This window comes from Carya illinoinensis, chromosome 1 (genome assembly GCF_018687715.1).
Source record: "Carya illinoinensis cultivar Pawnee chromosome 1, C.illinoinensisPawnee_v1, whole genome shotgun sequence".
NCBI lineage: Eukaryota > Viridiplantae > Streptophyta > Magnoliopsida > Fagales > Juglandaceae > Carya > Carya illinoinensis.
Genome location: NC_056752.1, coordinates 40,867,183 through 40,891,105, shown reverse-complemented (window position 1 = coordinate 40,891,105; position 23,923 = coordinate 40,867,183). Strand labels below are relative to the sequence as shown.

Sequence of the window (23,923 nt, the reverse complement as noted above, 5' to 3'; positions counted from 1 at the left end):
GGAATAACGGACAAAGACTTGGAAACAAAGGTTGTTAAGGTTGGTGAACTAGCTAGCTTCTTTTGAGCATGGACAAACACGTCATATTTGTCGATGATGTCAGTTGAGATCGAAGTAGCTTTGCTTGGTTAGGTGAAAACGATAAGGATAGGACAATTAGAAGCTCATGTAGCCGTCATTACTGCACCAAAACTGAATAATTAGTCATTTTTTCTTGGCTCTTAGGATACCGACATGGAAAATGCTAACTTATTTTGTGATTTTGTCTATTCATTTTGGCTGTTTATATATTTTATTTTATTTTTAATATTTAAAAATATTTAAAAGAAAAAATATATATTAATATATATTCGATAATAAATACTGGATAGCTGACTAGCACTGCTCTAAAGCTATTGTCCGAAGTTCATTTGAATGCTTTCAAGCCAAAATATAAAATAAAAGGTAAAAACAAGGGTGAATAGAACTATTACTTTGATTATACAATGTGGTTTTAATCTTCCATGAAATCTTCTAGTTTTGGCATATTTCTATACTTTGGTTAGTCCTTTGGGAGGGGAGATGGGGAAAGAAAATGGGACAAAACTCGTGAAAAGTGCTCTACAATATCTTAAAATTTAATACCCAAATTATTATTTAATAGCCAAATTATTATAAATGATCCTAAAAAATCAAATTTGTAAATAAGATTTTGTCCTAAAAAATATAAATATATATATATATATATATATATATATTTTCTGAATCCTAAAGGTATAATAAATGCAGTGGAAGTTGATGTCCCACCTTGTCTAAAACATGTTGAAAGCTCTTATTTATTATGTTATAGGTGGCGGTAGTTGGTGGCGGTTGATCATAACTAATAATAAGATCGGAAAAAAGAAAAAGAAAAAGAAAAAGAAAAAGGGTGGAGCAATCGAATTGAGAAGTGCAAGCAAATCAAATCCACCATACTTATTATATTTTAAACAAAAATTTTTTATAAAGACATTTTTACAGATTTTTAATATAAAATAATTATTTTAATCATTAATAGACTATATAAAAAATATATAAAAAAATATGATTAATAGATCTCAATTTTAAAATAGAGCTTTACTGTATACCACTTTTTTCTCTAACTCTTTTATTTTTTAAATTTATTTTTCTAAAATTAATTAAATTTTTTTACTTATCATTTATATATTATATATTTAATATAAAAATGATAAATAAAAATTTTCTTCAAATAATAAAGTTATTAGTAGTACACTGCTGCTAAACAACTTAATAAAATATTATTATTTAAAAAATTTGATTTTCACTCTTTATTTGACGTGAGCTGAAAATTTAACTCTTCGCCATTACAACATGCAAGGTCGACGTAGAAAATCCATTGGTAAGGGTCCGTAAATTGCCGTAACAAGGTCAATTAATCTAAAAGCCACGTGTAGTACAATGATTGGTAAACATAAATATCCGATCTCTATCTCGCACAGAAATTTATCTGCAGAAGTTCGTAATACGCGCTGGACTACTTGCCCTTTTTATCCCTCGGAAGTCGTGATATATGGGAACCATTGCGTGTGCCACACCCTCCGCCACCGGCACTTCGACGACGGCTCAGACTCAGAGACTCGTTGCACATTCCTCAGAGCTATCTGGTTTCCCTTTCTCATCAATCCCTGCCGTCTCGAAACGCTCGGCGTCGCTCCTCAAAAATCCCAATTCCATCAACAAACGCTGTTCCATGGCCAAGCCCCTCCAGCTCAACGCTTCTTCCACCATTGGTTCCCCCCCTCTCTCGCTCTCTCACTTAAGCAGATTTTCTTGCTTCTTTTGTAGTTGGTTTGGGACAAGTATTTAATCGCACTACATGATTTATGATTCAACCGGTTGCTACCCTGACTTAGGTCCCTGTAACCAAAGAGGGCGCACTAGAGTGAAATTTCCCTTCAAGAAACGTTAGAGAAGCCTTTTTTAATGTAGGTTGTTTGATTGATTGTTTGTTGAAGCTGCAGCAAACGAAGCAGTAGAGGCTGCTTCTTCTGGTTTGGTGGGCGAGTATGACCTGCTGATTGTCGGACCTGGTGTTCTGGGTCGCTTAGTCGCAGAAAAATGGCGGGAGGTATTATATAAGAACTATTTGACCTCTTTTAAGTCAGTGTTTATCTTTCTTTTGATTTACTTTTATTTTTCAATCTGGTTTTACAACATTTATCGGCATGTGAATTTGTACGTATATGAAATGATACTTGACATAGAGTATTGAAGCGTCGTCCATTATTTTTTGAGAAAATATAGAGCCACTGAGAAAATTAATTTTTGAAGACCTCGCTCTTTTTTAAAATTTTCTTTTAAAAAAGAGCGCTCGACACAACCCATGAGTGTATCTGGTATTAATCATGATTAAAATAGATTCTTTTGTATGGTATTGGGAGAGTATTTAGCAATTCGTTGTTGTACATTTGGATATTAGTTATAAAAGTTGGCAGAAGCTGCTTGCGATTGTTCCTAGGTACATTACATAGGTGTTCTATGGTTAAAAAAAAAAAAAATGCTAAAGCTTTGGGGGTATTATATTTGAGCAGGAACATCCAGGTTGTCAAGTTTTTGGGCAAACGGTTTCCACTGATCACCATGATGAATTGATTAAGATGGGCATTAATCCATCTTTGAAGGGGACTACAGCGACACACAGGTTTCCGTATGTCATTTTCTGTGCTCCTCCTTACCAAACTTCAGACTATCCCGGTGATGTCAGGTAAGGTTTGAGAATCTCTGGGAAGCTTTGAGAATCATTACCTAAGAACAGCTCAATTTAAACTAGCTTCCTGATATGACATGGATGTATTAGGATTTACCTTTTTCCCCAATTGTAATAGGATTTACTTGTAAATAAAATGATTGCCTGTTAGGTGTTTATATCCGGCCAAAGAAAGGCCTATATATGGTTTATGGACACATCGTGTTGATGATAATATCTTGTGAGAGTGTATATATGGTTTTGATGATGCATTTTTATGTAATAGGGTAGTATTTGATATCTTGCTCAAGAAAGGTCTCTATATCCCTGTTTAATGCTCCTTCACATGAATAGAGCTTACCTTTGGCACCCGGCTAAATATCCTATTATAGGCTGTCTAAGGGGCAGTAAGAGTTAATAGAACCACACTACAGTAGGAGGCTCTATAGGGGCAGCTAGTCTTGGTTCCATGAATATCTACCTAGCCAAAGAGTTGACCCATTCATTCCCTCTGGTTTGTAATTCATCCTACCGTCTACTCATCTGAAGTTGTGTGTTTGCCTTATTGGTTTTGGCTATGTGCCAAGCAGGGTGGCTGCATTGAACTGGAATGGTGAAGGTTCTTTCTTATTTACATCAAGCTCTGCACCATATGATTGCAACGACAATGGACCATGTGATGAGGTGTTACATCTAACATAACACACGGTTCTGCTGGTAACATTTTTCTGTTGTTAGAATGATGAAAGGGTTTTTTGTTCTCTGCATTGACTTATGAAGTTGCCTTTCAGAAACCTATGGTCAGCTTTCTTTTGTAATGTACTGAATGCATTGTGCATGTTGCCTTCTGTGACTTTATGTGGTTTACAAACTTATTTCATGTAGAGTTTTGTCATGTTTTAATGTGTTGACATTCTTATTGTGCAGGACACACCGGCAGTACCTATTGGGAGGAGCCCTAGAACAGATGTCCTTCTAAAAGCAGAAAATGTAGTGCTGGAATTTGGTGGTTGTGTTCTTAGATTGGCAGGACTTTACATATCCTTGTTGATACTTGTCTTGTGAAAATTCCATTTAAATTTGTACAAGAAATTTCGGTGATAAGTTGTCAATAGGATTAACTTAACTATGTACACAAAGCAGATAGAGGTGCACATGTTTATTGGTTAGAAAAAGGGACTGTTGAAGCTCGTCCAGATCACATCCTGAATCTTATACACTATGAGGTGGCAAATGTCTTCATTCTCTGTTTATTATTCATGAATTATAGGCAGATTCCGTATCCTTTTCTTGTAATATGTATTTCAATTCTTGAAGGCTTGAATTTTATTTTCTTTTTTCTGTGAGTTTATCTTACCCTGCTTTCTGAATTTTATGTTAAAAGAAGAAGGAATCGCTTTTGAGTCCCATGATTGATTTGGTTTATCTTTGCATGCATCTGGCATTTCCTCTGGCTCTAGTATTCTATAATGTGACTTGGTGCCGGGATGACATTAAAATACCGGTATTATTCTGACCTGTGTACTTTCTTGACAGGATGCGGCTTCCCTTTCAGTTGCGATCTTAAAGAAGAATTTTCATGGCCGTATTTTTTTGGGTTGTGATAATCATCCTTTATCCAGGTATTTTATATTATTTTTTTACATTGCGAGTATATTTTAACTATGTGGCTCCTTGAAGACTTCAATCCAAAATTTCATGATTTCAGCTTATAGTCCCATCGTTTCCATGTAGCTAATGATATACTGCCAATTAGATTGTTCTTACTTGTCACCATGGGGCTTTCTATATATGCCAACCTTGATTTTTTTATTTTCTTGGCAGGCAGGAAGTAATGGACTTAGTTGCTAAAAGTGGAAAATTCAGCAAAAAGTTTGAGGGCTTTACAGGTAAGCCCCCCTGGCTCTCACCGAGACTTCAATATGAATCAATTGTTCGTGCTATTAAATTCTGAGACTCACCTTGGTTGCATCTCTTGTTTTTGCAGGCACTAGTGATCCACTAGGTAAAAGATTGAACAACTTGAAAACTCGTGAGGAAATAGGATGGAAGCCAAAATACTCAAGCTTCTCTGATTTCCTTGGAGTATCCGAGTAATTGTTGCATCCATCCTCATTGTTGGGACTGACACCGAAAAAAGATCTGGCTTTAGGCACTGCATACCCAGAGAGCTTGGCCATGAAGCTTCTTATGGGCTGAAACCTGAAAATCGATGTGCACAACTTACGAACGAGAGAGAGAGAGAGAGAGAGAGAGAGAGAGAGAGAGAGAGAGAGAGAGAGAACTTCAGGACATATTCAGATTGAGGTAAGTAGGATATCTCTTGTACGTACAAGACGTTAGTTACAGGGGTTGTTTCAGTATCTAACTAATGTTCATGTCGGTTTATATTGCTTACCATAACGGCTTTGCCATCTGTGGTCGCAGAAATCTTCTCTCGGAATTAAAAACATGCATCTGATCTTCATTGTTGTCAACCTTGGATATTACTTGGAAATTGATGTTTTTTTTTTTTTTAATGATTCAGCCAATTATTAACCTTTTACCAAACTTTAAAAAAAAAAAATTACGTTTATTGTTTTTCTTTTAGCAAAATACTTTCATTTTTACCAACGGAATGGAAAATTTCTTGGGAATCATGTGGTCTCCTTGGTCTATGATAAATGGCCATGTGATGTGCCGGTCTTGTGCGCGTGCCCAACTATCACGAATATACCGACAACCTTAGCATAATAATACATCATAGTCTCTCAAGACGCCATGGAGAGCATCACCCTTTCTTGGTCTTTGACGTAGTCGACGTTAGTTAGGGAAAAGTGTAATAATAATTAAAAAAACTTTACAACTAACAAGTATTTAATAGATAACAAAAAATGAAGATTTAGAGAAACCGCGTATTCAAATCAGTAGACTATATAGGAGCTTCCACCACCTAACGCAAAAGCAATTGTCCAAGTCAACTTTCCCCCTTCTTATATACTTCGATCTCCCCTTGCAAGCAAAATAAAAAGACATCAGGAAAAAAAAAAAACTTGGAAAAAATACAGTGGTGCTGGGTTGATCATGGGGAAGTCATGTTGCATGGAATCGGACGAGGGTTTGGATTTCTCGGGCTTCCTCGTAGTGATTGTCCTTGTTCTGCTTCTCATGGTTGTATGCAGTTCTCCGCCTAGACGACGGCCTGCCGTTGTTGCTGTCTATCGACCTTGCTGGTGACTGCAGGATCCTCCTCCTTCTCAGATCATTGATACTCTTCTTCTTCTTCCTCTTTTTCTTGTTTTTGTTGTTTTTTTGGTTCAGACGGATCTTTGTTGGCAACAAATAATAAGTGGTCAGTAGGAATTCTGTATTTTTTGTTTCCGTCTTTTCCATTCGGCGTGCAAACTGTTATTTAATATTTGAGAGGAATATGATTTGTGTCTGAACACTGTTGTTTCATGTCCTGAAACCGTGCGTGTTGTTCAATCCAATAAGAGTACATAACCTCGTGATTATCGTCGATATTTTTGGTAAGTGGAATTTATAGTTTCAAAGCATTCCGATTTGTTTAGCTGCAACTTTAAATTGTTTTATCTTTTGTTAATTTTGTGTTTGCTTTTATGTAATGGAATACCGGGGCCTTACGAAATGTGAACTGGTGTTCCACAAAGACGAGATATTATATAATTAGTTTGCGTCTGGACTTGGACTTGTATGAGTCAACGGTCAGTCTTGTGAACTCACGTTAATAAAACCTTTTCATACGACCATTTTCCATGGCTCTTTTAAAATCAACATGATGGGTGGCTCTACAGCCGCACGTGGGAATCCGATGGTGCAAAATTGTTTTTTTTTAATGTATTTTTTAATATTTTTAAATATTTTTTAAAAATAAAAAAATTCACAATATTATTAACAAATATCACCTTAATCATTAAATAAATAAATATATATATCGTTGTGATATCCCCAGTCGGATCCCTGCTGTGGCTTTAGCATTTCTTAAACATGTTTTTGTAAAGAAAAATTTTATTTAACATCCTCACACTTCACACAATGTATCTATTTTAATTTTTTTTTTATTTTTTTTATAATAAATAAGTAGTATATAAATGATAAATAGAACAACTCGATTAGTTTAACAAGAATAAAATAAAATAAAAAATAATAATAAAATAATATTAAAATATATAACATGTGTGGTGTAAGATGACGTGTAGAATTCAACTTTTGTAAAATGATGCTACAAGCTTTCCCTCTGATCTGCTCAGCCTACGTACCTGAGCTTAAAAAATGTAGCTTTGGTTCTGTTTCTCCTCCAACTCGTTACTCACTCTTCATGCTCTGCCAAAGATTCAAAGCTTCTCAACGCGTTTCTCAATCAAATCCACGTATGCCTTATGTTATATCATCTCTAAAATTATCCAAATCCTTTAAATGCAGCACCCAAAGACTCAACCCCATTTCAGGTTCAACTATCCCAGCCGTTGAAACCGCCCCATCTTCCTTCTTAAACAAAAACCCAAAAGATATTAACATCTCCACGTGTAACGACCCTGCTCAATTTTAATTCTAATATTAGAATATTGATAGTGTTGGAAATTTAGACCTCTCAAATTCACCTTTTTAAAATCTACTATTTGTAAGAATAATAAAAAACAAATAGATAAATAATAAAAATACAATATATTTACGTAAAAATTCCTAAATATTAAAAAAACCACCAGACCCAAGAAGAAAATCTATTACGTGAAAAATTATTACAATCACATAATTTTTCTCCTCACTCTAAACACACCCACAAAACTGTTTCCACTAATAAAACTGTAACTTTATACCTCTTTCCCTTTTACAAAAAGGGTAATAGAGAAATTTAACTAAAGTCAAAAGTTACTAGATAAGCTTTCAACTAGTATACTTAAACTAATAGGCTAAACCTCCTTTTTATAAGTCATGAGTCTTGCCTCTTTCTCACTCACTACTTATGTGGGACTCCAAAGAGCAACATTCAACAATCTCCACCTTGCGACTTTGGCTAGTCTCACAGCCATAGCTTTTACCTCAATGAAGATTTTTATAACTTCCGCTATCATACTTCACCATAAAAGCATACATACTCAGAATAAACAAATTCAAAGCATTTCATTTCGGCCCATGTCGAAAAATAACATTACTGAAAATTATGGTGTAACTTCCACGTTTGGCTCTCCTGAAAGTTCATCAGCCATTGACATGAATTTCCATCGCACACCCTGCATCAGTGCCAAATCAATGCCTGTTTGTAAATTTGTGAACCCATTAAGATTAACACATCATCTATTATAGCAATTTTGAAAATTAGCATTATGTCATGAGGATATACATGTCTCTTTTTTTATGGAGAGAGATAATATTAACATCAATACCAGTATCTCCATTTACTGACTTGGAGCTACTTGCCGAATCCTCTCCTTGTACTAGCCATTTCACATGTCGCTAGTATTACTGTTGATTTCAGAGGTTGGTCTGCCTTTCAACGTTTTGTGTAATTCTGATTAAATCAAAATATCCCTGACTTGTACTCGCTACAAGCCAAAATTGATTCTCTCATCAAATTTCTCCACCTCAAATCTGATAGGATTTGAAACCCCACTTCTTGACATTACTTTGATGAATTTACTATAGAAATGAATAGTACCTCACTAAATAAGTTCCTAGGAAAGATTGAAGGATTACAATGGACACGCTTAAAATTTTCAATCTCCTCGACAGAACTTCTTTAGACTGTATGTATCCACACTACCATATCAAAACTCCACCTCACAAAAAGAACCTAGTGGCTCTGATTCTAATTGTTGGAAATTTAGACCTTCCAAATTCACCCCCTAGGATCTACCATTTGTAGGAATAATAAGAAAAAATAGAAAAATGATAACTTAATATATTTACGTGGAAACTCCTAAATAGAAGAAAAACTACCAGACTCAGAGAAGAAAATCCATTATGTGAAAAATTATTACAATCACACAATTTTTCTCTTCACCCGAAACACACCCACAAAACTTTCCCCACTAGCAAAACTTTTATACCTCTTCCCCTTTTATAAAAAAGCCAACAGAGGAATTTAACTAAAGTCAAAAGTAACTAAATAAGCTTTCAATTAGTGTACTTAAACTAAGAAACTAAACCTTCTTTTTATAAATCATGAGTCTTGATGTGGGACTTCAAAAAGCAACACTCAACATATAATTTTTATTTAGCAAAAATTACATTTAATAGGCCATATTAGATAATCCCATGAGTAATAAATTATTGAAATTGATTAAGAATTTTAAAGAGGCTCATTAATTAGGTTAAATTTCATATATTATTTGTTGAACGAGTTAGACTCTTTTAGAATTTAAAGATCGGCAATTAGAAATTTATTTCAATTTAAAATCATCACTAATTGAAATCTCCTACGTAATCTAAATCATTTCCAATTCTATATTGAATGGACTACTAAGTCATATTTTTAAATTTAAACTTTTTTCTTGAATGGTCGCAACCGAGTCTAACTCAAACTCAAACTTGAACTCATTGGTACCCTCTATCAAATCTCTCTAAATATCTCTATTTTGTATGTTATTTGGAAAAAAACCATAAACCTTCATAAGTGTAGCAGCCAAACCCAAGATACCAAGTCTAGCATTGTGCGTGTTACACGTTCACCACGGCAATAGTTGACTGCCTCATTCCTCTCATAGCATTCCTCACATTTTCTCTCTTCTTTTAGTTCATGTGATCGATTTCATGTCAGAAATATTGGATTAATTATGCGAGGTAAGTAGCTTGATTATTATTAAAGCCAAAAGCCAGTGTTTATGTACCACGCATGTCGTGATATTTACAAGTACGTCATTCATAATGTCTCATTCCGTATATTATAGTTACATTTGTATTATGTATATGATGTATCTCACGTTTCATAAACTATGTAAGCTATTATAAAATCAAGTATAAGATAAAGATCATAGTAGTAAGATGGCCATTCGGATGCTTAGTACCAATGCAGTCAGGGTGGATGTGCAAGTCACAAACTCAAGCATGATCCACCATAGAATTTTATTAGATCAGATTGGTGGTTCTCCTTGTGGCTATAAGATGTGGGACCGGTGCACTACCTTGCACATAAGATTAAGTGTATTGGCCAGTCAAAACAATCAAATAATTCAAATCTGCCAAACAAGCCAATTAATTCAGATAAGTCATGCATGTTGTCAATATATTTACGAGCATTCATGATTTTAAGGTCTCATCATGAAATGTTTTATGAAAAACTTTATATTAAGTATGTTTACATTATGATGAGTTTCTTACTGAGTCATTGACTTATTTTAGTTTGTTTTATGTTTTTAAACCAGCCCATATCAGAATATTTATGAACATAGGGCTGCAGGACGACACTTAGTCCAAGAAAGCGTGAAAGTGGCATAGTTCATATATAAAGATTTTAAGTTATATTTTTTTTATGACATAAATTTTGAGAAATTTTAATAAATACTTTTACGCTATCTCATTTATGATTTCAATAATTTAATACAAAACAATTCTATTTATTGTAATGAATCTTTTTACGTAGTGATTCTTTAAAAAATAAATTCAGTAGTATCACTCCGCTGATCTTTAAATAAATGACGGTGATGGGTTTAACTGGGTATATTGGAAAATTTGTGGTTAAGGAGTTGGTTAGCAGAGGTTTCAATATTATAGGCTATAAGTTTCTTGAGAGAAGTGTGGGATTAGAGGTAGAAATGTCAGGGAAGAGACTTTGAAGCAGTTGGAAGGGAGCGAATGTGTGTTTTTCTGATGTGACCCATTTGGATTCTTTGGAGAAATCCTTAAACAGTTTAGGGATTTCTGTTGATGTTGTAGTCTCATGACTAGCCAGCCGTAGTGGCGTGTGGAGGATTAATGGAAGATTAACTAGGAGGCAACAAAGAATAGTCTTGTTGCTGATAAGAATCGGGGAGCTTCCCATTTTGTATTGCTTTCTGCAATATGCGTGCAGAAGCCCCTTCTTGAATTTCAGCGCACCAAGCTGAAATTCGAGGCTGAATTGATGAAGGAAGCAAAAGAGGATATTGTGAGGCCAACTGCATTTTTTTAAAGCTTGGGGTTCTGGTTGAATTGGTGAAAGTTGGGGAAGCCGTATGTGAAGCTTGGTGATGGAAAGTTGTATTCTTGTAAACCAATTAGCGAGTCAGATTTGGCATCTTTTATTGTGGATTGTGTATTTAGGATAAGGTAAACCAGGTATTACTGATTGGTGGACTGGGGAAGGCATTGACACCATTGGAGCAAGGGAATTCAGACTCTTGGAGAGGGAACCCAAGTTCTCGAAATTGGGATAATGGATTTTGCTATTGGGTTTCTCGATTTCCTAGTTAAAATTTTTCCTTCTATGGAAGATGCTGCTGAGTTTGGGAAAATTGGTAGAGATTATGCAGCCGAGAGCATGTTGGTTTTGTGGGTTGCTCTATTATCATCTGTTGTGAATGCCATGTTACATATTAGCATTCGTGTTGGGTTCTTCTGGTAAAATGGGTCTACACCTAAAAGATGTTCAAAATCCGGTTGATATGACAAACTTCGAACCTTTTCTTCTTAGTTTATATACATACCATCTGTATGTAGGGATCGAGCCATGAGTATTTGAACGTTCTCTAGTTCAATTCCGTGTCAATTCGACCGGAAACAATTCAGACGAAGTTCGGCTTAGAATGCAACCTTGACAGTCATTAATCAACTGCTTTATACTCTCGCCTGAGATCTTGTAGAAATCTGCATAAACTTGTGGCCATTTATGGTGTTTCTAATTCGTCCGCTCAATTTTTTACATCAAGCGGTACGTAAAAAAAGTGCTTGCAAATGGTACCCAGTAACCCAACGGAAGGGCAATAATTTATGTTTTACGTTACGTACTTTATCAAAGCCACGGAGTCTGCAAAGTCCCAAACCGAATAAGTACGTTGAGAGTGAAGTTGAGGCGATCTATAAATGGAGAAGCAAGCAACGTAGATAAGCATACCTTTCTCGGCCTTTTGGCTAAGATCAAGTGTAGTATCTGTTCTTATCAGTTTAATATCTGATACGTGGTCCAATGGGCCACACGATATTAAATTAATTTTTTTAGGGGGAGGGCCCGCCACAGCGGCTTGCTGCTGGGGCCTTCGAGCGTCGCCCATGTGTTGCACTATTGCACGGGCCCGGCGCATCCCACCCAATCCCAGTTCAAAACGTTTTATAGCCAAGTCACTGAACGTTTGCTCTAAATCCGAGGTCCAATGCGCCACCCAAGCCCATGCGTTGCACTGTCGCAACCCGGTTCAAAACGTTTGCTTTTAATTAGATTCCGAAGAAAGGCGTAAAAGGTGAAAGAGCAGACACAATGACACATTAGAGAATATCGAAACGAGCAAATTCTATCACTTCTTTAACAGACACATCGAGGATAATACACGAGTGCAGAAGCGTGCGTCGAGATTATCATCCATCGAAGATATGGGTTTGGCCGTGCATATGGGTTTGGCCTTGTAATCGTATATAATACACAAATTCCTGAAGCCTTGTAAATTGCAGAAGCCAAATCTGAGATATGGGTTTGTGGCCCTTAGAGGGGGATTAGTTGGTCGACTGTGAAGGGAGAAAATGGAGAGCCAGCTGAGAGAGAAGAACAACAGGAGCGAACAAGGAAACAGCAAGGGAGCCAGCGACATGTTGGTAGTATGTATCGTAGGTGAAGCACACCTTGTTCCAGCCCACGTTTCGTTGCCTCTCAACCCCACGTATGCAAAACCCACCAGCGCTGCCAGTGGCTGAAGCTACCAGGCCCAATATCAGCTGCATCATCACATCATTTACAGTTTGTAAGTATATGATTGGGTGATGTTCGATGGTATTTGCTCAGAATTCGTATTTGACACAATGCACTTTTATCTTGAGCTTCGACCATTATTTGTAACGTGGATAACGTTCATACTTTACTTATAATTCTTATTAATACTTAATTGTAATTAGGCATCTACTAGTGTACTCGGACTATGCCTCTCATATCGATAAAATTTATTTTTACCTATTAAAAAAAAAGTTCCGCTAGTCTTCACAAACTCAGTTTTGTATTTCATTATTTACCACTTTTTTTTTTTAATATACGTGAAGTAGGATGCCACCTAACATGTCACGTCAGGCGGTAAAGTTGAGCGGTCCCACAAATAGCACAATAGCACTGCCCTTTAAAATTTCATGGGTGCTGTCAAGTCACTTCATTAGCAAAAAATCACCAATAATGAAAAAAGAAAATGTGTGTTTCAGATTTCTAAGATCTAGTTGGGATATAATTATGCTTTTTTTAACATAATTATTATAGGTAAATCTGTTTGAAATCAACTGCCTTGCTAAAAAAAATATACAAAGCTGCAACTCCTTCTCTGTACTTATACGTGCTACTGCATTTTCATGCAGTGAATTAGTGGCTGGTAAAATACCCCAAGGTTTAGGGGGAAAAAAATAAAAAAATAGAAGATTAGAAACCATATCATGAAAATAAGATGCCAGTTGCACAAATAAAATGAGATGTTTTAAATAATAATAAATAAAATATTATTATAATATAATTTTTACTAATAATTTTGTATTGAAATTTAAAAAAGTTAAATTATTTATTATATTTTATATAAAAATTTAAAAAAATTATAATAATAAATTAAAATGAGATGATATGAAATTTTTCATTATGTATAATCAAGCCTAACAACCTATAATGTTTGCTCTGTCAAAGCCACGAAGTCTGCAAAGTCCCATACCGAATAAGTTTGTTGAGAGCTAAGTTGATGGGATCTATAAAAGGAGAAGCAAGCATAGAGGATAAGCATACCTTTCTCGGCCTTTTGGCTAAGATCAAGTGTAGTATCTGTTCTTATCAGTTTAATATCTGATACGTGGTCCAATGGGCCACACGATATTAAATTAATTTTTTTAGGGGGAAGGTCCGCTACAGCAGCTTGCTGCTGGGGCCTTCGAGCGTCGCCCAGGCGTTGCACTACTGCATGGGCCTGGCGCACCCCACCAAATCCCAGTTCAAAACGTTTTCGGCTTTAAATTAGTGTTCTTAGTAAGGCATAAGGTAAGATCAGCATCGAGGCTGCATAAATCAAATATCGAAATGTTACAAATTCAATCACACGTCATTAACATACACACATCGAAGATAAAATACATAATATGCCCAGACAATACACGGGAACAGAAGCGAGCGTTGAGATTTTATACAACACAAATTCCTGAAAAGCCAATCTGACATATGGGTCCGCCTTTAGAGAGGGGGAGCAGATGGTCGACGGTGAAGGGAGAAAATGGAGAGCCAGATGAGAAAGACAAGAACAACAGAAGCGAACAAGGAAACAGCAAGGGACCCAGCGATATGTTGGCAGTATGTATCGTAGGTGGAGCACACCTTGATCCAGCCCACGTGTTTGTTGCCTTTCAACCCCACGTATGCAACCCCACCAGCGCTGCCAGTGGCTGACGCTACCAGCCCCAATATCAGCTGCATCATCACATCATTTACAGTTACTAGATGATTGGGTGATGTTTGATGATATTTGCTCAGAATTCGTATTTGATACTACCTTATAATTTCTCTCCAATTCAATATGACATGTTTTAAATGACAATAACTTAAAATAAAATAATTATAATGTAAAATCACTACTTGTCCCAATAGTGATGAAGAGTGTAATGTCAAAGTTTCTAATTAGAAACTCTATTATTTATATCATGTGACGTCACTATTTATCTTGAGAACTTAAGCTAATGACAATACATAGATTTAATTATTCATATCATATTATTAATACACTAAAATGGGTGCGCTACAAAAGTAAGTGTGACTGGAGATTTTAAAATCTAAAGTGAAAAACAATAGTTCTTGTTCAGAAATTACTACCTAGTACCTACTGCTGATCTAGATCTTACGTACTTTGTGCACAGAATGAAAGAGAGAGCTTACCACATCCGTATATGCAAAATAGACTAGGAACTTTTTCGAGAAGAATGGCTTCAGGATAACAGAGGTCGATGCTAATATTGTAATGAGACTATAGAGGCCAGCAACGGACAGCGCCACCACAAAGTATCTGTGCATGTACGGTCACATGTGAAATCAATATATATATATTTCCACAGACTATATATCTATATATATATATATAGTTTATACATAGAGAAACAATTAATTAACTATATATAATAATAGTCACTAAAGTTGAAAACGTTCATTTTTCTAAGAGAAAGAAACAAACATTAATTATTTTTCTTTTTTATTCTTAATTCATTGGCTTTATAAATATATATAGTTATAATTTTTTTTCCTTTTTTACATAATGGATTCTCTCGCTGTTTGTGATTATAAGCCAATTACTCCGTTTGGTTACACAGATGAGAAGAGATGAGATGTTTTAAATAGTAATAAATAAAATATTGTTATAATATAATTTTTTAATATTGGTTTTGTATTAGTATTTAAAAATTTTAAATTGTTTATTATATTTTATATAAGAATTTAAAAAAATTATAATGATGAGACAAGATGAAATAAGATTTTTAGTTTTGGTTGATCACCCACTAAGAGGATTTTTTTTTTCCTATTTTCTGGCTAATAATATTTTCTATCCATAAATTAACACTAATTTTCATGCAGTGAATTAGTGGCTGGTTAGCCACCACAACTCTCTCGCCCTTACCTTCCCACCATTTTTTTTTATAAACCTTGCAAATAAGAAAAAATACCACAAGGTTTAGAAAAAATAAAATAGAAGATTAGAAACCATATATATCACAAAACTAACAACCTATATTGTTTGCTATAGCTAAAACAGTACTACTGTATCATGGATTAATGCAATTAACTAACATGAAAGCCGGCGAGTGATTAAACTTGGCCTTGCGATTTCCTAGCAGCGGAATCAGCTTCGTTTGCTCGCCAGTGACCATGATGATGACAGCAGTCAAAGCCGCCGCAAATAGCAAGACCCTGAGAGCCACATCAAGAACAAAACAGTTCACAGCTGGGGGTGCAGCAGCTGGGACTTCTGGCTTGGGTGGTGGGATTTCTTTGCCGTGTTCAGGGTCAGTAGGCTTATCGGTGGAAGCCATATGGATATTGTTAATGGAGATCAGGCTAGCTAATAGTATATATACTGCTTTGAATAGCTAGCAGCAGCTTATAAAAAAAGAGTACACGCAGGCCAGAGATAGGGTTTGGATAAGCGAAAGGTGAAGAACATATGTGTGTATATATACACATAAAAGCCCGTTTTGGAAGAAACCCAAATCGCATGTACATGTCTCATTATCAAGTTGGAGTTTCCCGAAGGCCGAGTCATCAATTATTGGTGTGAATAGTTGTATCTACGTAGCTAGTAGCCAAAACACTTGTTTTTATATATGTTTAATTGTGATATGGAGATTTTGGCAGATTTGGTACAAAAAGACGAGACTGAAAGAAATTGCCACTTGGATATTTAACTATATAGAATAAAGAGCATCAATCAGCTCTTGCAAGTTGTTTGATTGATTTGACATATTATGGGGGGCCAAATCATTAATACGTGTTCAACCCAGACTGACTTTCTTTGTTCTTGATTCTCATAAATTTTTACTGTGTATTTGCATGGAGGCCAGCCTGCTAGCTAACTCTAGGTACCAGATTTTACGTCGGCATGGACTCATGAATTGTGAAGATCATATATATATATATATATATATATAAATCAACATGTTTAAGATCTATATATTTTAGTTATGTACCAGGTAGATTAATTAGACTACATAAAAACATGATTCCCATATATATATATAAAAAAAAAAAAAAAAGACTTCATACAAAAAATGCAGTACTACTTCAAATATTAATGATCCTAGCTAGCTGATTATATTATATGTTTTTCTCACATTAATAAGACTGATAAATCACAAATTAATGCATTTTTAAACATCCCGATGGAATGTGCATGCATGATTCAAGAGATTGTAAATTTTGCTGATCGAACGGCTACACTACCGTACCCTCATTTAGTTTTAAAAGCATTAAGAAATTAAGGACATGCTTGTAAGTGTTGAAACCCCACCACTAGGAAATTAAATGTTGTTATTAGATTATTATATATATATATATATATATATATATATGCATAATGCTAGTATATATGTCTATTCATTTTACTCTCTTATTTTGACTGTTTATATATTTATAAATTATTTTTTAATAAAATTTTGCTTACTGATTAAGAAAGTGACTATTAGTGTATTAGTAATTTTTTTATTTTTTAAAAAGGTTTGAAATAAAAAGTAGAAAAAAGAAAGAAAGAAAGAAAAATATAATTTGCATTAGGAGCACACCAAGTAGACAAATTGAGGGAACATATAAATAACACTACCCTACCCCCTATATATATATGATATACATCATGCACGCAAGTGAAGTGTTTCAATCATGCATGTATATATGCTTGTTTTGATCTATGCATGAAACCAAATTAAAGCTAATTAAACCGGGTTGGTTTCCTTGTCCGATTAATCAAAATATCAAAACTATAGGTAGGCGTACAAGAAACATAAAGCTAGCTAGCAGCTGGTGCATGTCGCTTTCTCTTCTTTCGACTTAACCATCAAACCCCAATAATTGTATGAGGATCCATTTTATTTAGGTGTATACATGCATGCCCATGTGATACCCAATTTACCTACTTCCCATTAGAACACCTACCTCGAGAAATAATCATGATCATCATGTGTTTCATTTTTAATTAAATGCGTCACGCCATACTCTATAATTAAAAAATATAATAAATTTAAATCGAAGAATATTAACGTTGCTCGCATGAATATATATTGTCCGAAAGATTAATAAATTATATATATATATATATATATATATATATATTCAACATTTTCCACGTCATAATTATAACATGAGCGAGCTTATCCATTGGTACTTGAGTCAGTCATGAATAGTCGTCGTTAGTTGAGCATATATGACATAGCCATGATCAATTGGGGGTCATTTTCAGCAATTACCATTCTCAAAAACTTATCAATCGATTTGATGGCTATTAGGGGAACTGTACTGATCTCTCTGCTCATTAGGAAGGAATACAAGAAATTGGAAAGGGTAATTTTGCATTTTTTTCTGCGATGGTACTAAACGAGGATGAATTGCACCGCAAGAAATGCATTAAACCATAAATTCTTCGAAATTTACTTGAAAGCTACGTACCCAATCTTTGTTCATTTCTTGTATTTTCCTTCTCCTTTCTTGCGTGCTCATATTCAAATTCCTTCCTTAGGGCAGGTTTGATAAGTGTGATGAGACATAAAATGCCTATATTATATTTTTTAATTATTATAATTTTTTTAAATTTCACATAAAATATAATAAATAATTTAATTTTTTCAAATCTCAATTCAAGTTTTTCAAATCTTAAAATAATAATAATATTAAAAAAAATAATATTTTAAACTTTTATTTAAAATAAAAAATTCTTATCTCACTATCCAAACATGCATAAGAGATCATACAAACACATGAAGCCAGTCTCATCCTTTTAAGGGTAGAGCTAGGAGGGATTTTTTATAAAGTTTTTTATTCTATTTTAACGACTAAAATATTACAAAGTAAATTAAGTAATATCTTACGTGATTGAAAATATATTAAAAAAATCTGAAATACCCTCCCAATACACTCAAAGAATTAGCTAAAACATATATATTTCCAAAAAGTTGAGAGAGATTATGGATTTCTTTAGACCTTAGGTCATGTTTATTTTCATAACACTTTTTAATTAGCTCATCTCATCTTATTTTATCTAATTTTTATATATTTTTAAAATTTTTATATAAAACAAAATAAATAATTCATTTTTTTTAATTTTAAAATTAAAATAATATTAAAAAATATATTCTAATAATATAGATATTTTTTAATTTTAAAATTTTAATTTTTATATCAAATGAACTCATTTCATTCCATCTGTAAATATAAAATATGATGGTCAATCTAAACCCCACAACATAGGTCCTTTGCACATTAATTATAAACTCAACATTTGCAATCTGTCGCGGCCTTGTATTCATCCATGATGATGACCTTTTTCACCTCTTGTCACTTCGACGCTCAGAGCATTAGTAATGGCGTGCCAAACACGAAAGCAAATCAATACTTAGCTAACAATTTCATTAAATGCATTCAAAGAGTTAAAGGCAATTTTTTTCTTATAAACTACATGTCTCTACATATATGGATGGATAATGTTGATCATTTATTAATTATTTTATCACTTATTTCTCTTTTCTCCCACTTACTTTCTACCTCTCTCAATAAATATAAAATAATAATTTAATTAAATTATTAATTAATATATAATCAATATAATTGTAAAATATGAAAAAAGATTGAGAAAATATATTATTATTATTAAAAAATATTTTATTATTATTTTAACTAATAAATATATAATTCAATGTAAAAATCTCTCTCAATGACAAAGGCAAAAAGTAAAACATATGATTTTAACCAAATTTTACCTTTACCTTTGCTACACTATTGTTAATGCTCTAAGACATCCTATCGCCTGTAGTTGATATACGTGCAATAAAAATAACACACATGTAAACTAATATGACTGTGCATTCAGTTTGATTCAGTTTGGAAAAAAGTAAAATTTATTATTAAAAAATTAATTTTTTTCTTGTAAGTTTCATATAATTTACTCGCTCTTTTCAAAATGAGTGTCTGACGATTGTGCACTTTATAACTATAAATATCATTTCTCTAAAATATAAGTATATGTTTATGGTAGAAGCATAATTTTCTACTCCCAGTACATGTATAAAGGAAGAGAAATACTATGTATATAAATAAATTATACAAAAATAAACTTATAAATTAATATGGTTTCATACAATTTGTTAGATCTACTTTATGATAAAAATAACCTTATAATCTGACATACTACAAATTAAGTCGCATTAGTTTATGAATTTACTTTTATATAATTATTTTGTGACTAAAATATTTCTCATAAAGGAAAGACCACACGGATAAATCAACCTGATAAAGAACATGTCTCATTAAAATAAAACAAAAACAAAATCCTAAAATTTCCTTGAAATAATCGCAGTATAATATTTTTCTTTGTTAGATTAAGGACACGTTTGGATACTTAGAATATTTCAATATATATGTGAATAGTAGTAAAATAATTTGGATTAATATTTTATTGGGTCTTGAAAAATGAGAGAGAGAAACAAAAAGTTGAATAAAATATTATAAAGTTTAAAAAATGATTTGAATATAGTTTTTGTTTTGAAATTTGAAATTGTAGTATTATTTTTTGTATTTTGTTTGGAATTTAGGATGTAATGATTAAGTGAAAAAATTGAAAATTAAAAATTGAAAAGTATTTTATATTTGAATGATATATGAAAATAATGTGACGCTCTCAACTCTCATGTATAAAAACATAGAAATCGAGATATTAGGATGATGACAAATAAAATATACAAGAATACTTGAATCATTTTCTTTGATAGATGCTAGGAATTTATCTTCATTTTACATAATTCAACTTAATTTGGAATCTTCATTTTTGTTGTTTAAACTCCGGATTTTCTTGAGTTTAATTTGGAATATCTTCATTTCAACTTCATTTTCTTAGCTGAGTTTGCTTGAGTTTTCTTGCAAGTCTATTAATACAGAAGCCAGCCCAGACACCAGTTTTTGGGCCTCCTCTACATATAGATATTTGTACCTTCTGTTTTGGGTGGGCTCAAAGCATTTTGTGGTTATAGCCTATAGGAGTGTGCTATAACAGGAGTTTTATATAGCCTTGTGTTTAATTAATTTTCCCCCATGACCATGAGATCAACTCCAGATCAATTCTAGTTTCTATTTGAGATTTATGGATCATGTACACTTAGAACAGACATTCTGCAAGCTGTTTTGCACGTGACTATATAGAAAAACAATAATCATATGTCATAAATTTGTATACAAAAAATATGTCTATAAATCATCTTATAAAGTAATTTTGCTTAAAATTTCCTTAGTTTGTTAGAGACCTTTACAAAAAGAAAAGAAACTGAAATATAACATAGGATTTCCCCTTCAAATTAATCTTGACGAGGGTCTTTTATAAAATAAAATTCATCTATTATCATCTCCAAAGTGAAATTCTTAACAATTTCTTTCTTAATATAACCTAGCAAATGATATGCAAGAAGCTCATGTTCTATTAGAGCACGCACTCTAGTTTTTATAAGTTTCATGGTAAAAAATGCTCGCTCAATAGTGCCAGTAGAAATAAAAAGAGTTAATACTAGATGAATTAATTTATCAATTAAATAATAAATCTTTAACTTTTATGAAATTGCTAGTCCTTTGCATAACTCAGATCATATAGACATATCTTGAAAATTTGAATGCGTTAGCATATCGAGTTTATACTGCTGCAATTGAATTCTCAAAAGAAAAGAAATTTTTTTTGCTTAATAAAATCTTGTAGATAAAACTTCTCAACCAATTTACATATATCCTCAATTTTAAATTATTTGTATGTACTTAGGGTTTAAAGTGATATTAAGAATGAGAAGTTCCATTGTATGGTTATTAAATATATTGTTCAATTCTTGTAACTGGAAGTCTATTGTAACAGTAAATATATCAATCCTAAAATGATGCTCCATTATTGTCAATGACTTGTCAATTTGACGACTAGATTTACCTTGAGCTTTAGTGTAATGACTATTAATATCAGGAATATTAATTTGGTGTTTTTCACAAAATGTTTTAACATCATTAAGCAAAGACCTCCACCTATCATCTCTCAGCTTTTGAATGAGTACTTTTGTGGTTGAAACTAGGCTCATGATATTTACAATGTCTTGGAAATTTTAAAGATTGGCAAAGTGTATTAGTGATTCCCATGTTTTTTTATCATATGTAATATCATAATAAATTCAAAAGATATTAATACCATGTAAGCAACTTTAGCATCACCATGTTGAGAATAATTTGATCCCTCATTCGATATAGTATTGATAATTGAGTAAGTAGTACCGAACATCCTCATCAACCTACAAACAAATTAAAAATGAGATCCCCATCTAGTATCTCCAGCTCATTGTAACGTACCAATTTGATTTGCCCATTTCCAGTCTCAATCTCATTGGAAGCGATCAAACTTTCAATTTCAGCAGCTTAAGCAGATCGTAATTCATCATTACGTGTAGAAGAACCAACTATAATATTGATAATGGATGTTCAATGAATAAAGAACTGATGAACATGTTTGGCTTCTCTAGAGGCTGCAACTAAAGCTAATTATAGTTTATAAGCCCAACAATACACATAATATGCATAGAAACAATATTTAAGAAATAAAGCTCGTAATCTATTCCATTCACCATGCATATTATTATTTCTTCCATCATATCTTTGATCTCGAATATTCTCAATTTAAAGGTAGTAATGATAAAGAAGAACACATGTCTCATTTTTTAGAGTTAGTGTCATAGTATCTTTGACATTCACAATATAAAAAAATTGCTCTATAATAAAACCATATTTATTAACAAATCTCAAAATGATAGTCATTTGTTCTCTTTTGGACCCATCCCCAGCTTCATCAACGAGAATACAAAAGTTGGCATCTCTCATTTCTTAGAAAAGCACATTTCACGCTTTATTTGCAAATATATGCAAAATTTCCTTTGAAATTTTAGGTGATGTATATTTAGCATTCTGTGGAGCATACTCAACTTTCTAGAAGTTTTATCACACACTAGCACATCTGGGAGTGGCAACCCAATAATTCTTCCTCTATCGCTTTTTCTTCAGAGCCATTTTCTTTCTTGAAAAATGGTAATAACAACAAGAGGAAAAGAAGGCCATCCTATATCCAGGTATAGAATAATTCATTTCTTAGTTGAAATCCTTTGTTTTTCTTTATAATGATGGTTTTCCTCTTGGTTATCTGATTTCGTTCTCAGAAAAGTGGTTTTGGGGGCTTTTGTATACTGGTAAAAGCTTGGTTCTTGTGAAGTTTGGATGAGAAACAGATTAAAAATTGACATTCAGGAGTAATCCACGAAAGCTACTTTTACCATTTGTATTTCATCTTCTACCATATGTATTGTTAAAGATCATTTACTTTATGTTTATTGGAGAAGAGAAAATGTTATTCGGATATTTCTCTCATATTTCGTATACAAGTTTTCATGTCTTTTGGTAGCACACCAATTTTCTAGTAGGAGTATTTTGGCAGTGAAGATAACATAATCTTAAAGTTCATGGATATAGTGTTGGTGTTTTTATGTAATGCCGGTACTGTTTAAAGATGAACATTGTGATTGGATGAGATGTGATGATATGGATTAGGGTAGGGCCGACATATAGCCTTGGACAACTCTTTAATTTTACACTGTCCGATGTAATTCGTTTAAATTAGGGTGCAATTACAGCCATGAGTATACTTGACTTGTATTAAGGGTAGGATAAAATAACTAAATATCCTTACATTTAAGGATATATATAGCATGGTGGTCCACAATGCTCGTTAGGGAAGAGATTACGGTCAAGAGTCGCTGAGTACCATAGCACAAAGGCCACATAAGAGACCTCTGCTTGTGTTGCCCATTAAGCAGCCACATGCAGCCAAGGTAGGGACTGAATCTAAGTTATCATCTGATGATGATTCCACAAAGCTACTTGACGCTGTATTTGAGAGTCATCATGAAGCTTTTCTGGCAGAAGTGGCCACATCTAATCCTCTTCCACCAAGTAAGCACATTCATTTGGAGTGTGGAAGAATTTGTGGATAAATAGAAAAAATAGTAAAAATGATGTTCATATATTTATTCTAATAAGGGGTTTGTATTGTATATTATATATAGTGCAACAAACAAAGAAGCAAGGTCATGGCCAGGGTAGCAAGTGGGAGGCTATTTGCGAAGAAATAGTTAAGGCTTGACTATTAGTAATGAAGTTAATTAGGTTAAGACATCATGTACATTTCTATGCAACTACTCTTCATAGATATAGGGCAATTGCGTATTAATGTTGTTGTGAGGTTTGTATAGCTTGACTTTATATTATAATGGAATTGTTTTGAAGTGATGATGTGAAGCGGTTTAGCAATATAT

At 33.3% G+C, this 23,923-nt stretch overlaps 2 protein-coding genes, 2 non-coding genes and 1 pseudogene across 7 annotated transcripts; 4 read left to right on the top strand and 1 right to left on the bottom strand.

Moving 5' to 3' along the window:
- Nucleotides 1-1,491: 1,491 nt before the first annotated feature.
- LOC122319246 lies at nucleotides 1,492-6,282 on the top strand. 4 transcript variants are annotated; one of them, XM_043137229.1, is made up of 9 exons: nucleotides 1,492-1,769; nucleotides 1,995-2,107; nucleotides 2,568-2,743; nucleotides 3,316-3,409; nucleotides 3,653-3,763; nucleotides 3,862-3,951; nucleotides 4,262-4,347; nucleotides 4,550-4,614; nucleotides 4,713-6,282. In XM_043137229.1, exons 1-9 carry the CDS (start codon nucleotides 1,550-1,552, stop codon nucleotides 4,820-4,822), a joined length of 1,065 nt encoding a protein of 354 aa, XP_042993163.1. In that variant the 5' UTR covers nucleotides 1,492-1,549; the 3' UTR covers nucleotides 4,823-6,282. The 4 variants fall into 4 exon arrangements, with proteins under 4 accessions (XP_042993163.1, XP_042993187.1, XP_042993180.1 ...); XM_043137253.1 differs by having other exon boundaries at nucleotides 1,493-1,769; nucleotides 2,001-2,107; nucleotides 2,571-2,743; XM_043137246.1 differs by having other exon boundaries at nucleotides 1,493-1,769; nucleotides 2,001-2,107.
- LOC122299166 lies at nucleotides 5,789-11,471 on the top strand (annotated as a pseudogene).
- A 278-nt stretch (nucleotides 11,472-11,749) lies between these two features.
- On the top strand, nucleotides 11,750-11,945 carry LOC122293628. Its single transcript, XR_006237321.1, has one exon. It is a non-coding gene; the product is annotated as a U2 spliceosomal RNA (small nuclear RNA).
- A 1,649-nt stretch (nucleotides 11,946-13,594) lies between these two features.
- LOC122293590 lies at nucleotides 13,595-13,790 on the top strand. Its single transcript, XR_006237310.1, has one exon. It is a non-coding gene; the product is annotated as a U2 spliceosomal RNA (small nuclear RNA).
- A 58-nt stretch (nucleotides 13,791-13,848) lies between these two features.
- On the bottom strand, nucleotides 13,849-16,006 carry LOC122319231 (CASP-like protein 1D1). The gene is made up of 3 exons (XM_043137204.1): nucleotides 15,636-16,006; nucleotides 14,733-14,859; nucleotides 13,849-14,270 (listed from the first exon to the last, which is right to left on the bottom strand). Exons 1-3 carry the CDS (start codon nucleotides 15,875-15,877, stop codon nucleotides 14,037-14,039), a joined length of 603 nt encoding a protein of 200 aa, XP_042993138.1. The 5' UTR covers nucleotides 15,878-16,006; the 3' UTR covers nucleotides 13,849-14,036.
- Between the last annotated feature and the right edge of the window lie 7,917 nt (nucleotides 16,007-23,923).